The 15,047-nt window shown below is 41.6% G+C and overlaps 2 protein-coding genes across 2 annotated transcripts in view; both read left to right on the plus strand.

The window, feature by feature from the left end:
* LOC109976846 (seizure 6-like protein) overlaps positions 1-7,161 on the plus strand; it is a gene marked incomplete in the record, with an annotated part of 66,800 nt that extends 59,639 nt beyond the window's left edge. The window contains 7 exon segments of the mRNA XM_065965851.1: positions 1-62; positions 937-1,128; positions 1,958-2,152; positions 3,501-3,536; positions 3,857-3,971; positions 4,827-4,932; positions 5,018-7,161. The exon segment at positions 1-62 is cut by the window's left edge and continues 133 nt beyond it. Of these exon segments, the coding sequence (XP_065821923.1) occupies positions 1-62; positions 937-1,128; positions 1,958-2,152; positions 3,501-3,536; positions 3,857-3,971; positions 4,827-4,932; positions 5,018-5,050 (739 nt within the window).
* Positions 7,162-11,950: 4,789 nt separating this feature from the next.
* ubc (ubiquitin C) lies at positions 11,951-14,714 on the plus strand. The gene is made up of 2 exons (XM_020626825.3): positions 11,951-12,104; positions 13,602-14,714. Exon 2 carries the CDS (start codon positions 13,609-13,611, stop codon positions 14,296-14,298), a length of 690 nt encoding a protein of 229 aa, XP_020482481.2. The 5' UTR covers positions 11,951-12,104; positions 13,602-13,608; the 3' UTR covers positions 14,299-14,714.
* The last annotated feature ends 333 nt before the right edge of the window (positions 14,715-15,047 follow it).

The following is a 15,047-nucleotide window of genomic DNA, read 5'->3' on the forward strand; positions in this document are numbered from 1 at the left end:
AGAGACCCTCACCTGTCAGCTAGACCTCTCCTGGAGTTCCCAGCCCCCGTTCTGTGAAAAGAGTCAGTACTCCTCGTCTCTGAGAACATGAGCATGTTTCATGATTGTTGTGAATTCACATGATAACCAAAGTTTTTAACCCTCAGGCATCAGTTTCATTTACGACCCTCTTAAGTCCCTAAGGACAAAAAATGTCCACTTCCAAAAAACTGATATAAAAATAGAACAGATTCATATTTTTTTCAATTTTTTTCTGCATAAATCTCTTAAACAACTTCAGCCCTGCTCAAAACTACCAAACATTGAATAATTATCAGGAATTTAACCCTTTAAATGCCAGTTTGATTACATGATGTCTCTGTTGTAGTTATTTTCCATATAACATATATTTGGTGGCTGGGGGATTTTTTTTTTAAAATCAATCTTGTATATGTCAAAGATTATCCAAAATATTGACTTTGATGCATTGTTAGTTTTTGTGTAGCATCAGATTTAAAATGTAGTTCCCTGTTTGGACATTGGAGGGCGAAAATGTCCAATTTACAAAAACTGATATAAAAATAGAACAGATTGATATTTCTTTCTACTTTTTCCTGCATAAATCTCTTAAACAACTTCAGCCCTGCTCAAAACTATCAAATATTGAATAATTATCAGTAATTTAACCCTTTAAATGCCAGTTTAAAGGATGGAGAAGCAATTGTCTGAGCTAAAGTGGGAACTCCAAGAGCTCAGACACCAACAGCAAGTTCCTCACAGGAGCTTTAAATTCGGACCCTCTGCTTTATTTTGTGTGTCGTAGTGATCCACTGTAGCAATTTAAAAACTTTTGGCATCTTTAAGTCGTTTCCACCTCAAAGTGTTTTGAAGAAGTAAAAATGAAAAAACCTGCTTTTCTCCACATAATCCTCAAACTGTGTCTCCTCTTCCTCTCAGTCATGTACTGTTCAGACCCCGGCCACGTGGAGCACTCCACCCGGTCTCTGTCCGACCCCAAACTCTTAGTGGGGACGACCATTCAGTACAGCTGCAACCCCGGCTTCATCCTGCAGGGCGGCGCCACAATCACCTGCTACGGACGCGAACCGGGGACCCCCGTGTGGACGTCTCGCCTCCCTCACTGCGTCAGTGAGTATCAGAGAGAGAGTGCTGAAGTATGAAAAACACAGGAGGTGGTTTTTGTTTCATCCAGCTCGGGGGCTGAGAGAGTCCCGGGTTCCCCGGTGGATTTATCAGCACTTTGAATTCAGGATCCTGTCATCAGGAAAGACGGTTACACATGGTGGTTAAGTGAAGATGAAGGGCTCTCTCTCTCTCTCTCTCTCTCTATCTCTCTCTCTCTCTCTCTCTCTGTAGCTGTGTGAAGTTACATGAGTGGGTTTCTGTGATTTCTTGCACAGAAAAGCGTCCTGGCTCTCTCTCTCTTTCCTCTCTGCTGACACAGATCACAGCGTCTCTGCATGCCAGAGCCGAGGCCTCATTTTCAGGACTGACAGTGTGTGTGTGTGTGTGTGTGTGTGTGTGTGTGTGTGTGTGTGTGTGTGTGTGTGTGTGTGTCTGTGTGTGTGTGTGTGTGTGTGTGTGTGTGTGTGTGTGTGTGTGTGTGTGTGTCTCTGTGTGTGTCTGTGTGTGTGTGTGTGTGTGTGTGTGTGTGTGTCTGTGTGTGTGTGTGTGTGTGTGTGTGTGTGTGTGTGTGTGTGTGTGTGTGTGTGTGTGTGTGTGTGTGTGTGTGTGAGAGAGAGAGTGTTTTCAGGGATATTAATGTTCATGCAAAGTGTTTGATATGTTAATTCAGAGCTAATGCAGCGTACCAATCAGCCCTCAGCCACCTGGAGGAGGGGGCGGAGATTATCCATGAGTCATGTCACCTCAGCAGCAGCAGCCCGTCAAACCTGTCAATCCAGCTCTGACGCAAACCCTCCCCCCTTTTTTTTTTATTTTAACTTCATCCATCTAGCTGAGGATTCTGTTTCCTGTGAAAACCCCGGTCTCCCTGACAACGGCTACCAGATCCTGTCCAAGAGGCTCTACCTGCCAGCAGAGTCGCTCACCTTCGTTTGTTACCAAGGTTACGAGCTCATCGGGGAGGTGGCTATAAAGTGCATCCTGGGGAACCCGTCGTTTTGGAGCGGTCCACTTCCTCTCTGCAGGGGTGAGAAGTTTGCAGAAGTTTTTTATTTTTTTATTTTTTTTGAATGTGTGTTTGGAATGAAACACTCCCTGTCGTTTGTAACTTTATATTCATGCATGAACACAACGTTTGTAAAACACATCTTTTTTGCCTCCTGCTCGTTGATACGGATTGATCATGCCACAGTGCACGCTAACGACCGTTCACTTCAAAAAAAACCTCAATAAGCACCTCACTGTTGCACCAGATATCTGAAGTATTGATGATCTCATTCTAGATCAAACATTTCTACTCACCGAACAATCTGCTTGATTTTGTTTTTCAAAAAAACAATCGTTGTTAGATTTCCCAACGTCCTTGAATGCATCACAAACGATCGATCCGACCTCCGCTCAATAAACAAACAAACTAAAAGTTATTTTCTCTCTCCTGTTGACGACATTGCTTCAGTTTTACTTTTTATAAATCTGCATCATGAAGTTTTTAATTCAGCAAACTTCAGACCCTTCAGAGTCCGTCCTGTCTCCATGACAACAGTCTGTTGAAAACGGCCGCTGTTTGACCGACACTGCTCCACTACTTTTTACTGCACTGTCGATCTGATCTCACAGACGCTTCTCAGAATCAGAATCAGAATCAGAATCAGAATCAGAATCTGGGTTTATTGCCAAATACATTTACACATAAAGGAATTTGACTTGGTGTATTGGTGCTAAACAATTAACAAGGAAATAAAGCAGAACTAGAAACAACTTAAATAATACAGAATAAGAAGATATTACAATATATAAAATAGAATTTAAAAATGTTAAATATAAAAAATAAAAATAAAAAACACAAAATGTACAAAAGGTGCAATGTAGGAGCTGTGCAGTGGACTATGAGAAAAAAAACTCAGTCCAATCATTGAGATGATTTGTCCGGATGTCTTCACGTCCTTTCATCTTTAAATCTAAAAATTTAAGCAACTACGTTGGTTTCTTGGACGAGGTTGGATTCTAGTTGTTGAGGGGAAATTGAATCCCTGATGTCGGCCTGCAGACGGAAACAGAACATAACGAGATGATGTCAGGAAACCTGGACGGTGCAGTGAAGTGAAAGTCAGGGTTTCAACTTCAACTTTACTTTTATTGTCCTCGAGGGGAAATTTGTTTTGCAGCCAGGTGAGATCAACTATGAGAAGAAAAAACAACAAAAAACAATCACATAGAACACAGGCACATAGAAACAACAGACACTGTGAGAGGCATTAAATACAGAAACACAGGGTTTAGTGAACGGTCAGCTCGAAGCAGCTCCAGATTGAACCTCCACTTGATGCGTGATGTTACTTTTCATTTGCACTGACTGACAGAACGATGTCTTGCAGCCAACCATGACTGCTTTGGCAACCATGCTTTAGAAGGTGAGTCTGAATCTGTGTGTCGCTGTGAAAAAAAAAAGACCACTGTTTGTTTTTCTGCAGCAAGCCAAAGAGTAAAAAAGCTCTTCTCTGTTTGTGTGTGTCTGCTCCGCCTGCATCTGCAAACATCTGGCTGCCTCAGTGACCCCCCCGTGTCTGTGTTTGTCCGTGCTCCTGTAGGCTCCGCCCTGTTTGCTTTGCGACCCTCTCTCAAACTTCTGCAGATTTAATTTCTTCTCTTTTTTCTTTTTTTCTTCTTCTCTTCAAGACGTCATGACTTTTGGTTAACGCCTCGTTTTTATGCATTTCTTTGTTTCTCTCAGTTGCCGAGGCGACTGCAGGCTCCACTCTGGACGGAGGGAACATAGCGCTCGCCATCTTCATCCTGGTTCTTCTTCTCTCCGTGCTGCTCGGAGGAGTTTACGTCTACGTCACACGGTGAGATATCTGGCTGCTCGTTGTCACCTGTTTGATGGAGGCCTCGCTCATGATGGTCATGTTGATGCAGCCACATGACGCTAAAGCTAACTGTCTGCTCCTCCGATTAGTTGGTGCCAATTTAATTTGGTATTTGGGCATACTGCATCCATCGTACATGTACTAGGTCTTAACCCTCAGGCATCAGTTTAATTTACGACCCTCTTAAGTCCCTAAGGACAAAAATGCCCACTTCCAAAAAACTGATATAAAAATAGAACAGATTGATATTTTTTTCTACTTTTTTCTGCATAAATCTCTTAAACAACTTCAGCCCTGCTCAAAACTACCAAACATTCAATCATTTTTAGGAATTTAAGCCTTTAAATGCCAGTTTGATTATTTGATGTCACTGTTGTTATTTAAGAAAAAAAAAACAGTTATTATAAAATGAGTTATTTTCCACATAACAAATATTTGGTGGCTGGGGGATTTTTATTTTTTAAATCAGTCTTGGATATGTCAAAGATTATCCAAAATATTGACTTTGATGCATTGTTAGTTTTTGTGTAGCATCAGATTTAAAATGTAGTTCCCTGTTTGGACACTGGAGGGCGAAAATGTCCAATTTACAAAAACTGATATAAAAATAGAACAGATTGATATTTCTTTCTATTTTTTTTCCATAAATCTCAAAAATATAAAATATTGAATAATTATCAGGAATTTAACCCTTTAAATGCCAGTTTGATTACATGATTCTGGCATTTAAAGGGTTAAATTCCTGAACATGGGAACATTTGCTCATAAGAACTAACAAAATATTTTTTTGAAATTGTTTTAACTGCGTCTTGTTTCTCTCCTCCCGTGTGTCAGATGTCGGTATCACTCCAACTTAAGGCTTCCTCTGATCTACCCTCACCCGTACCGACAGATCACTGTGGAGACCGAGTTCGACAACCCGCTGTACGAGACGGGAGGGGTGAGTGACATCACAGCTCATTCTCCAATCACACGCTGCATATGCGATGCTAACAGCGCCCCCTGTCTTTTCTCACATGTTGCAGCAGGACACTCGGGAATATGAAGTATCGATATGAGAAAACTTCACTTAAAGACATTTCTAAACCAGGACTGACCGCCCCCCCCTCCCGACTCCTCGCCCCCCTCCTCCTCCCTCCTTCTCCGTCCAGGAGGAGGCGTTGTAAATACAAACAGATGATGTCCAGCCCCTTCTGCCCGGGAGACGCCGTGATCCATCCTGTTCTCTCCTCCTTTTGGCCGGACAAGTCTCATGGCGTGATGATGATAAATCGGAGAGAGAAAACAGGAAGTGGGAGGAGACAGAAGAGTCCGTGTTTGTGGATCAGTGTCGCTGGGAGATGATTGGAGATGGAGGACAGAGGAGAATAAAAAAAGACCCAAAGATCATCAAACGTGGTGAGAGACGTGGAGATGTTTGGTGTGAAATGTGAAAAAGAAGTGAAGGAGGGGAGAAGGGGGGAGGAGTTAGGGGACAGGAAACAGGAGGGATCGGGACCTCAAAGCTCTTTTTTTTGTATTTTTTTTGTCAAAGGAATTAAAGCAAAAAGTCCTGAAACATGTGTCAGAGCAGGAGGGAGAATAAAGGCTGCGATCGTTTAGATTCAGACTCCATGTTTGATACTACTGACGGCTGTTTTCTCATGGTTAGCAGCAGCAGTGCACACCCCCCCCCTCCTGTGCTGGATTAAAACGTCTTAACACACACACACAGGACTCACAGGAGGCGCCCCGTACTTCCATGTTTGCTGTTCTTTCAGAGCTGGATTTAGTTTCACACAACATCTTCAACTGCTGCTGCTTTAAACACTTAAAGACAAAGAAAAGGTTTTGAGTTATGGTCCAACGTGTTTGTACAATTTAGAGACAGTGTGCAAGAAAATGGTGGACTGCCCCTCCAGGTGGGGAGCGGGTCTTTGTCCCCAAGTGGAGGAGGAGTTTTAGTAACTCGGGGTCATGAGCTTTGGGTAGTGACCAAAAGAATAAGAGTGCTGATACAAGCGTCTGAAATGAGTTTCCTCTGGAGGGTGTCTGGGCTCAGCCTATGAGAGAGGGGGAGGAGCTTAGACATTCAGGGGGAGGAGCTTAGACATTCAGGGGGAGCTTGGAGCCAAATGAGGTGGTTCAGGTATCTGATCAGGATCCTCCTGGTCGCCTCCCTTTGGAGGTTTTCCTGGCATGCCCAACTGGGAGGAGACCCCGGGGTAGACCCAGAGTTCACTGGAGGGATTAGATATCCTGTCTGGCCTGGCCTGGGAACGCCTCGGGATCCAATAGGAGGAGGAGCTGGAAAATCTCGCTTGGAGCTCGGATAAGAGGAAGAAAACGGGCTGGATGGAAACTCAAGGAATGGCCCAATATTGGGTTTCCTTTAGACTTCTATTTTTGTTGCCGTGGTTTTGTCACAAGGTCTTGATAGCGTCTGATTTAAATGGTATTTGAATTTTAACATTCTGTTGTCATGACGACCCTCGTCTGAACAAGCAGAAATGCCCCTCTCTCTGTTGCCATGGTATTCAGTATCCAAATAATCTGGACTGAAATCTTAAGGGGATAAAACTTTTGGGTTTCTTGGGGACACGTTGAGGTAGAGAGGAGGGGGGTCACCACCTGTCGCTTTAAAATGATAAAAACAGCGAGGAAATAACGGAGGGTGGCTTTGATAACTAGTCTGACACAGGATGTGGTGCTGTCTCCTGTCCCTGAACCCCCCCCCCCGCCGCCCCGCCCGCGGTCACCTTGGAGGTTTTTTCATCTGCAGCCAGTCCAGCTCTGGTGTTAGCTGTAGTTTAATGGTTTTTAAAACCTCTGACTCTCAGGCCGGGGAGGTGCTGGGGTCTTATTTCTCACGTGTAGTTCAAGTGATGACTGTCATAGAGCGGCCTCAGGGGTCCCCCAGGTCCGCGCCCGGCTGATGATCGAAAACAGGAAACTGAAAAAAAACATGCACTGTTGCAGATGTGGAGGTTGAAATGTGAATAGAGTAGCTATAGTTAACAGACCGATCAATCAACCCCCCACCAGATGATGTATTTATTTTGATGTACTGTATATGTGACGTTTTATGAAAATTGATAAATGTACATTTTCATTATGAGAAGACAAATGTTAACAGTTTCCCAAAATAAAGACGTAAAATTTCAATAAAAAGTACAAAACACTTTTTAAACGTCGAGTTCTGTTTGATTATTTCTACATCATGATCATCGCATGGATTTTTTAAAGGAGCAGTATGTAACTCTGACACCTAGTGTTTAAAATGAGTACTGCAGTCTAAATTCTAAACATCATAGAGAGCTGTCTCCCCCCCCCTCTCACTCAGGTCACCATGTGGTGGACTCTGAAGCTTCAGTGTTTATCCAGCTCTGCATGGGTCTGTAAACCTTTCTGTGTTCTAACCTCTCTCCATTTTTCAAAAGCATCTCCAATATTGATCCTAGTTTGAGCACGTTTCTGCTCGTGGAGCTTATTAGAAACATGCAGAGGCTTTTTAGGTCGGGTACAATCACTTCTATCTGAACCACTTCTCTTGACCGCTTCCATCGCTGCAACACCTGTTGACCTGATAACTGCTCTCATATCTGACAAACTGAGGGGCGTCCAAAACGAGACAGGTAAGTTAAGTTAAAAAAAACACGAGGTTATGGGTGCTGTTTGTTTTGGTTAATAAGTGTTAATTAGTTTGGTTTTCAGATGTCTTCACCTTTTTATTGTCGTGTCACCATTTTGCTTCTTTTGTAATTAAAACTTTAATTTACCAACGCCACCTGGTTTCCCCACACGAGCCGGGTCATAACAGCAGATGTATGCAGCCTCTATTGATTTATGTTTCCACTGTTCATTTGCAGAGCTGAAAATATTCCAGGGTGTTGTGAGGACCCCCTCCCTCTTGCTCTCATTCTGCCTGTCTCAGTCTGGTTGGAGTTGGCTTGTGGGTGGAGCTGGGAGGGTCTCCAGCTGAAACCTGCTAGGCTGAGTCGGACCCAGAAAGGCTTTTAGGTGTGCCTGATTGAGATCCTGATTCTCTCTCAGCTGGCCTCTGCTGCAACCCCCCTCAGCCTTTTCCTTTGTTGGGTTTGCTGATTCTTCACACTCACATTTTAGTTATTTAATATACTCGATTATTTCAATTAAATAAAGATCATTTTGACCTTGTGATCTGTGTTTGTTACAAACCCTGAGCCAGGTGGTAACCTTAAATAATGAAGAATGAAAATGTGTTTAATTTGTTTCCTGTTTTGTTATCTTGCGACCCCTGCTGAGGGTACGGAGCCCCGGGTTGGGAAACCGTCAGCTCTTCCAACACGAGCAACTTAAAAAAGATTTAAATCGACTGAAAATGTGAAGTATCACACTCACTTTTTTTTGGCTTCTCTTCACTTTGACGGGAAACTTTTTATTTCTGGACCGAGCGGCCGTTGTTTTGCAAATCTTTCCTGATGGGTGGGAGGCAAATCCTGCCCTGCAGCATTTCCCTCCACCGCCAACCCGTTTTAATGTCCTAATGATTCCTTCTGTTGCCATCCCGAATGCTAATAAGAACATAATGCTTCCTGCCATGATAGCAATATCCAGAGGCTCTCCTGCTGCGCTGAATTCAACTGTTGAGAAGCTTTTAACCAGATGCTTGATGATGTTCAAACCTCGGAGGGAGCCGAGTGCTACCCACACAAGTTTAATGAAGCACAGAGACACAAATACATTACATTTATATCTGCATTTAAGGCATTTAGTTAGAGCTAATTATGCCGACATAATGGCAGCAGCAGCACGAGGAGATGGTTCATATTATCAGCAGCTAACAGCGTGGGTCAAAACTTTACACCGCTGAGACGACAGATGCAGCAAATATTTGCCAATAAATTTATTAGAGAGTTGCTGTTGGGAGATGTTTTGGAGCATTTGGTTTATTGTGCAAAAGTTGCTGCTGTAATAAAGAGGGTTGTAAGCTTTAGTGGGTCTATTACAGCTCAGCTCATTGGTTTTAACAGTCAGTGGTGATAAGATGGCAACCTGAGGGAGAGTGAGACACACTGAAGCTCTAAACGTTGGATAACAGCACATGGCTAAAAATTACGTTCCTTTCTGGAGTCACAGCTCTGCCTCCTTCGAACCCGAACACACAGAAACGATGCTCATCTTTATGATCCTCTTTGATTTACATTTTATAGAGGATGGTATTATCTACAATGTTACAATGAATTAATGGATAAAATCGGATCCTTTCAGCTTAAAACTTTCAGCCATTATCTATACTGCGTTTCATGTTCGGGAGCTGTCATTGGACAAGAGGCGGGGTCACACCCTGGACTGTTCTCCAACCAATCACAGGGCTGACATATAGAGACAAACAACCAGACACCCTCACATTCACACTTTTGGGCAATTTAGAGTCAGCAGTGAACCTAACAAGCATGTCTTTGGACTGTGGGAGGAAGCCGGAGTACCCGTCAAACTTGAAGGTTGTAAAAAGTAGTCCAGTTCATCACATAAACCAAACTAATCCAGAGGTGGTTATCCGTACATCTGTGGGCGAGCTGCAAACATCAATATAAACCATGTACAAAAGACTGAGGGCCTGATTCACAAAATTATAGCACAGATTTTCATCTAAAACTGTGAAAATGAATCAAAAAGACACCGTCTCATCACAAGAGTCACCTAAAGGGTTAAATGCTCCCCTGATGGCGCTGCAGAGCAAACGACGTCTCTGTGTTCTGCTGCTGTTTGAGCATCTTTAAATGAGACATTTAACTTTTCAACTTTTAATAAGAAAGATAAACAGCAGCTTTTTGAATCAATGTGTTTCAGCCCTGCAGATTTTTATCCCTCTTCTGTGCAAATCATCCTCAGTGAAAGAAATGTTGGATTCACACACACCTGCACCAACAGCCACACGCAACTAGAGTAGAAATATGAGCGTCTGCTGAGAGTTGGTGGTAACTGCGCCGCAGTATTTATAAGAGATGTGATGCTCAAACTCTCCAGTGATCAGGAAAACACTTCAGCAATTTTATGGCTTCAACTTAAAGAGTCTGTAAATAAGACTTTGACATGTCACATGACTATTATTAATACAACCAGCGGCTCTACACTTCATCCACATGTGGAGACGCTCTGGAGCCATTTCCATGGCAACGATGTGAGTGTTGTTATTGTCTTTGAGTCGCACCTTTCTCACTCCATTTAGGGAGGATGCTTTGTTTGAAACGTTGAAACTCATGTTTAAGAGTGTGTCCTCTTGATAAAGTGTCAAAAGTTTTTCATCATCTTAATGTGGACAGAAGTGAGCTCCGTTAGCCTGAGAGAGTGCAGCTCCGTGCAGAGTAAAGGTGCAGATAGCTTCTCTCCACATTCAAACACTAAACAAGAGCTACTCTTACTTTGTTTAACTTTGCTTGTGTTTTGAAAACTGTATATTTTGTCAAAGCAGTGAAATGCCAAAACAATCATTTTTAAGTCTTGCACCTTGTTGCAGATAATATGCACTTCAGCTAAAATGATGTTAGTGATTATCTGAAATCAAACAAAAAAGAGGAAGCAGAGAATGTCTCCCCTCAGTCATTTCTGCAGACTGTGCTGTATTGGTTAATGACAGAATGGTAATAAGCACAGGGTAACTGAAATCAATACTTTTCTTTGTGTTGGATCCTTCAAATATTAGTTCACTTAATGAATAATGAATCACACGATCCTGCTTGTTTGAACACTTATACCTGACTCGATGCAAGGGAAAAGGTCAAAGGGTCGTCTAAATCTATAAGATCTGTGTGCAAACCTGCACGAAGTGAACGTATTGACACAGAGGTAATCACGTTTTATTGGCTCTGCAGGGGAAGTAATAATGGGCCAAGAATCAGTGACATGAACTGACGAGTTTATTTATTTATTTTATAAGTTAAACATTATAATAAGACAATGTTACAATTAGAAAATATGATGAAAGTTTAATTTATAGTCTTGCTAGGGGAAAAGAGAGATAACATCACTGAGCAGATGTTTAATAGGTGAGAAGTTTAGACTGAAATAGTGAACAGACACATGGACCTCGAGGTGTTACAGTCCTGCAGGACGCTGAGAATCACATATTAAAAGACAAAATAAGAATTTGTCTTCTTGCCCCAAAAGATCACAGACAGCGGAGGACATAAATTCTTGTTTATATATTTTCTAAATCATGTTGAAGGAAGTTGAAGAAAGTTGTGGGCTTTGGTCGACTCAGTATTACAGCTTTATAGAAATGGTCGTCAACTGTAAATAAATACAATTGATATAATGTTTTTGAGAAGCATGTGGTGAAGTTTGGTGTGTTTATGCAGAACAAATTGGTTGAAGTTTTCTGTAGCCTCATAAAATTTTGATTATAGGCAAATTCTATATTCATAAATTTAGCTTTTTTAAAGTTACTTCAAATTTTGTAGCATTTAAAAACAACTTGAAAATATTTTTTTAGGTGTTTAAAGAAGTTGATAAAAGAAGTGCCTTGTGGCTCTCTTCATTACTTTAGTTTTACATTGTTTAAAGTCCCCAGAGTGAATTTTACTTTTATTTAAATGTTTTTATTTATTTTAATGTATTTAAATAAGATTTATTACAAGTCTTATAGCCCAAGTATTTTAGTTTTCTGGTGAGTTTGGTAGTTGTATTTTTATTTAGTCATATGCTGATTGGATTTATTTATGAAATGTTCAACAGTTTAAATGTTTTTTGTTTTTTTTAAATAGAAAATACTAAATAAAGAACAACAAAAAACAAATCATTTGTTTATGTTTCCTGTTTTCCTAGGGCGTCGCATCACTCGAATGTCATGTCTACATCCGCGCAGGCTGTAAAGGGTCGTTATATTTAACTCTTCATTTTCTCTAAAACGCGTTCTCCCCTCACCAACGAAAATATAAAAGTATTTCTTTACGGAGGAAGTCCAACTAAATAGTTAAAATCATCAGTCGTTTGATTTTTAGAAAACAATACATTTTATAGTTCCACCGGGTGTGACAGCGGAGGGATATTTGAGCCGTTGTCTATAAAAGTCCCTCCGCCGCTCTTTGTTTGTTACAGTCCGTCTGGATCAGGAAACGAGAGTTTCACTTTGCCTGTTGGAATCATTTGCCTGTAAGTATTCTTCACTCTAAAATACGGAACTAAAGGAAAGGTTATTCTATATGTGTAGTTATGTTTTTATTCTGTGTGTAACCGGCGTAAAATGAGCTTTTGCTAACGAGTGAATCTCCTAATTTGGTAGTTGCGTCAGCTGTTTTGGTAGCTATCTTCGCTAGCCGCGGCCTAGCCCTCAAAAGACGTTACTCAGAATTCATCTTAATTCAGTAAATCCAATAAATTAAAACGAAATATTCACAATTCAAAGATGTACAAAGGTAGCTTTTATTTAATTGACGTGTTAACGCCAGAATCAAACCAAACGTCGTCACTGTCGAGCTGCATCCGGTTACCTTAGCAACATTAGCTTGTTAGCTTTATCGGTTGTTTCACCGGAACAGGTGTTACGCCGAGAAATGCATCCCTGCCAAAAATGTACCTCGCGGAAGTGCTAGAAAACGCTATAAATCTATCTCAAATGACAAAGTATGTGAATATATGTTTAAGTGAAGTGTCTTATTATTCTGCTGATTTATTTCCAGTAACTTGTGGTGCTTTGTTGGTGTAGAAATTGTCATATTGTGCCGGAAGGTGGGTGTACAATTCTCGGCATAACACCGGCAGAGCCATAAAAGGGAAACATCTGGTTTAACTCTTTTAACATGAAACGCAATAATAATGCGGTGCTTCTAGCAAGCTGTGGCAAACTGGGTCTATTGTTTCACCACAAAGCATTCAACTACAACTACATTACCAAGTCAACTGGTCAGAGACGTAGATGTTAGTGTTTGGAGTCTGTTTAGGATAGGATCAAACTTTATTAAATCCTCTGAGGGGAAATTTGGGCAGCACAGAGAAGTAAGCTCCAAATACACATTAAACAGATAAGATGAATAAAAATAGGGGGTATATCCAAGAACAAAATGAATGAAGTTAACTATGCAGGGAGTTGAGACAGTATGTGCAGAGAATGAGAAGATAAAGTGACATAATGTTTATTCATTTATGTTGGTAAAAAGACTAGCAGTGTATTACAATATGAAAACCAAAATGTCTGCTTATCCACCGACTATGACCAGGCATTTATCGTCAAAGGACTTGGATAGTTTCATTTCCCTCCCCTCTGTGAGGACATTAACTTTGTCTTCATCCTGGGCTTTATGATGAACACGCTTTGCAGTTTTCAAATCTTTCTGTAAAACAACAGATACATCCATAAATACTTTGTGACTGGTTGTGGTGACGCAGTTCACTGACTCCTAACCACACCCTGAACAGTACATTTGCCATCAAACCGGAGACACAGGGTCAGACAGAATCACTCCCTTGTACACCAGTTAATCCTAACATTTAATACGGAGTTGAATATCAGATCGAAGTGTGGTGAAGGCCTCTGAATATTAGTTTGAATAACTGTAATGGAGTTTTAATGTACAGGCCGACATGAAAGTGTAAAACTGAGAAATGTCTTAGTTTCCTTTTGATTTGATTTATTTTGCTTTCTTTTTAAAGTGTCAAGATGCAGATCTTTGTGAAGACCCTAACCGGGAAGACCATCACTTTGGAGGTGGAGCCAAGTGACACAATTGAAAATGTCAAGGCCAAGATCCAGGATAAGGAAGGGATCCCCCCCGATCAGCAGCGTCTGATCTTTGCTGGCAAGCAGCTGGAAGATGGCCGCACCCTCTCCGACTACAACATCCAGAAGGAGTCCACCCTCCACCTTGTGCTCCGTCTGAGGGGAGGTATGCAGATCTTTGTTAAGACCCTGACTGGCAAGACCATCACCCTGGAGGTGGAGCCCAGTGACACCATTGAGAACGTGAAGGCCAAGATCCAGGATAAAGAGGGTATCCCCCCCGATCAGCAGCGTCTGATCTTCGCCGGCAAGCAGCTGGAAGATGGCCGCACCCTCTCCGACTACAACATCCAGAAAGAATCCACTCTCCATCTGGTTCTTCGTCTGAGGGGAGGCATGCAGATCTTTGTTAAGACCCTGACTGGCAAGACCATCACCCTGGAGGTGGAGCCCAGCGACACCATTGAGAATGTCAAGGCCAAGATCCAGGACAAGGAAGGAATCCCCCCCGATCAGCAGCGTCTGATCTTTGCCGGCAAGCAGCTGGAAGATGGCCGCACCCTCTCCGACTACAACATCCAGAAGGAGTCCACCCTCCATCTTGTGCTCCGTCTGAGGGGAGGAAACTAATCAACCTCTGCACGAAGCCGCCATGTTTTCCTGAAACAGCTCCCTCTGATCCAGCTGTTAGTCATTCCTTTATTTTTTTAAGTTTCAATAAAGGATGAGCATTCCTGACTTTTGCTTTCAGTGACTTTTTTTTATCATTTCACTTTTGCATTCTGATGCTTTGGCTTCTACATCTGGATTTCAAGTAATTTTGATGTGTTCAGTATAAGAAGACAGAACCGGGAAGAGAACACAAAAACGGTAATATGTGAAGACAGGATATGTTTGTGTGGTTCAAAGAAATGTTTTTCTGAACGCTTTAAATCCTCATGTTGGCCATTTGGTTGAAAGCTAAGCTCTTGTTTTATTTTAATCTCCAGACTTCATGCCTCTAACAGATGTTGGTCATGACTAATAAAAATTGCTTCTAACTGTCACTTGGTCATTTCATTATTTTTATAATTGAGTAGAGGATGAGCAAGTGAGCTCAGGTGTTGGCTTATCTTTTTGATTCATACAAATGTTTGACCTCCATTAGAATCAAACAGTATCTGGAACACTTTATAGCCCTGTAGGTAGAAATAAAAGTTGCATATTTCAATGTTTCATAGACTTTCGTGCTCTTAGGGTTTTGGATGTTTTTGTTTGCTGCATTTTGATGTCACCAGGGACCTTCTCACTGAGTTCATCAGATGAGTTTTTTAAATAAATCTTATATCACTGCTAGTCTGAGAAGTATTTAAACTGTGCCAGAGACAAATCATTTAGTT

Source organism: Labrus bergylta, chromosome 17 (genome assembly GCF_963930695.1).
Source record: "Labrus bergylta chromosome 17, fLabBer1.1, whole genome shotgun sequence".
NCBI lineage: Eukaryota > Metazoa > Chordata > Actinopteri > Labriformes > Labridae > Labrus > Labrus bergylta.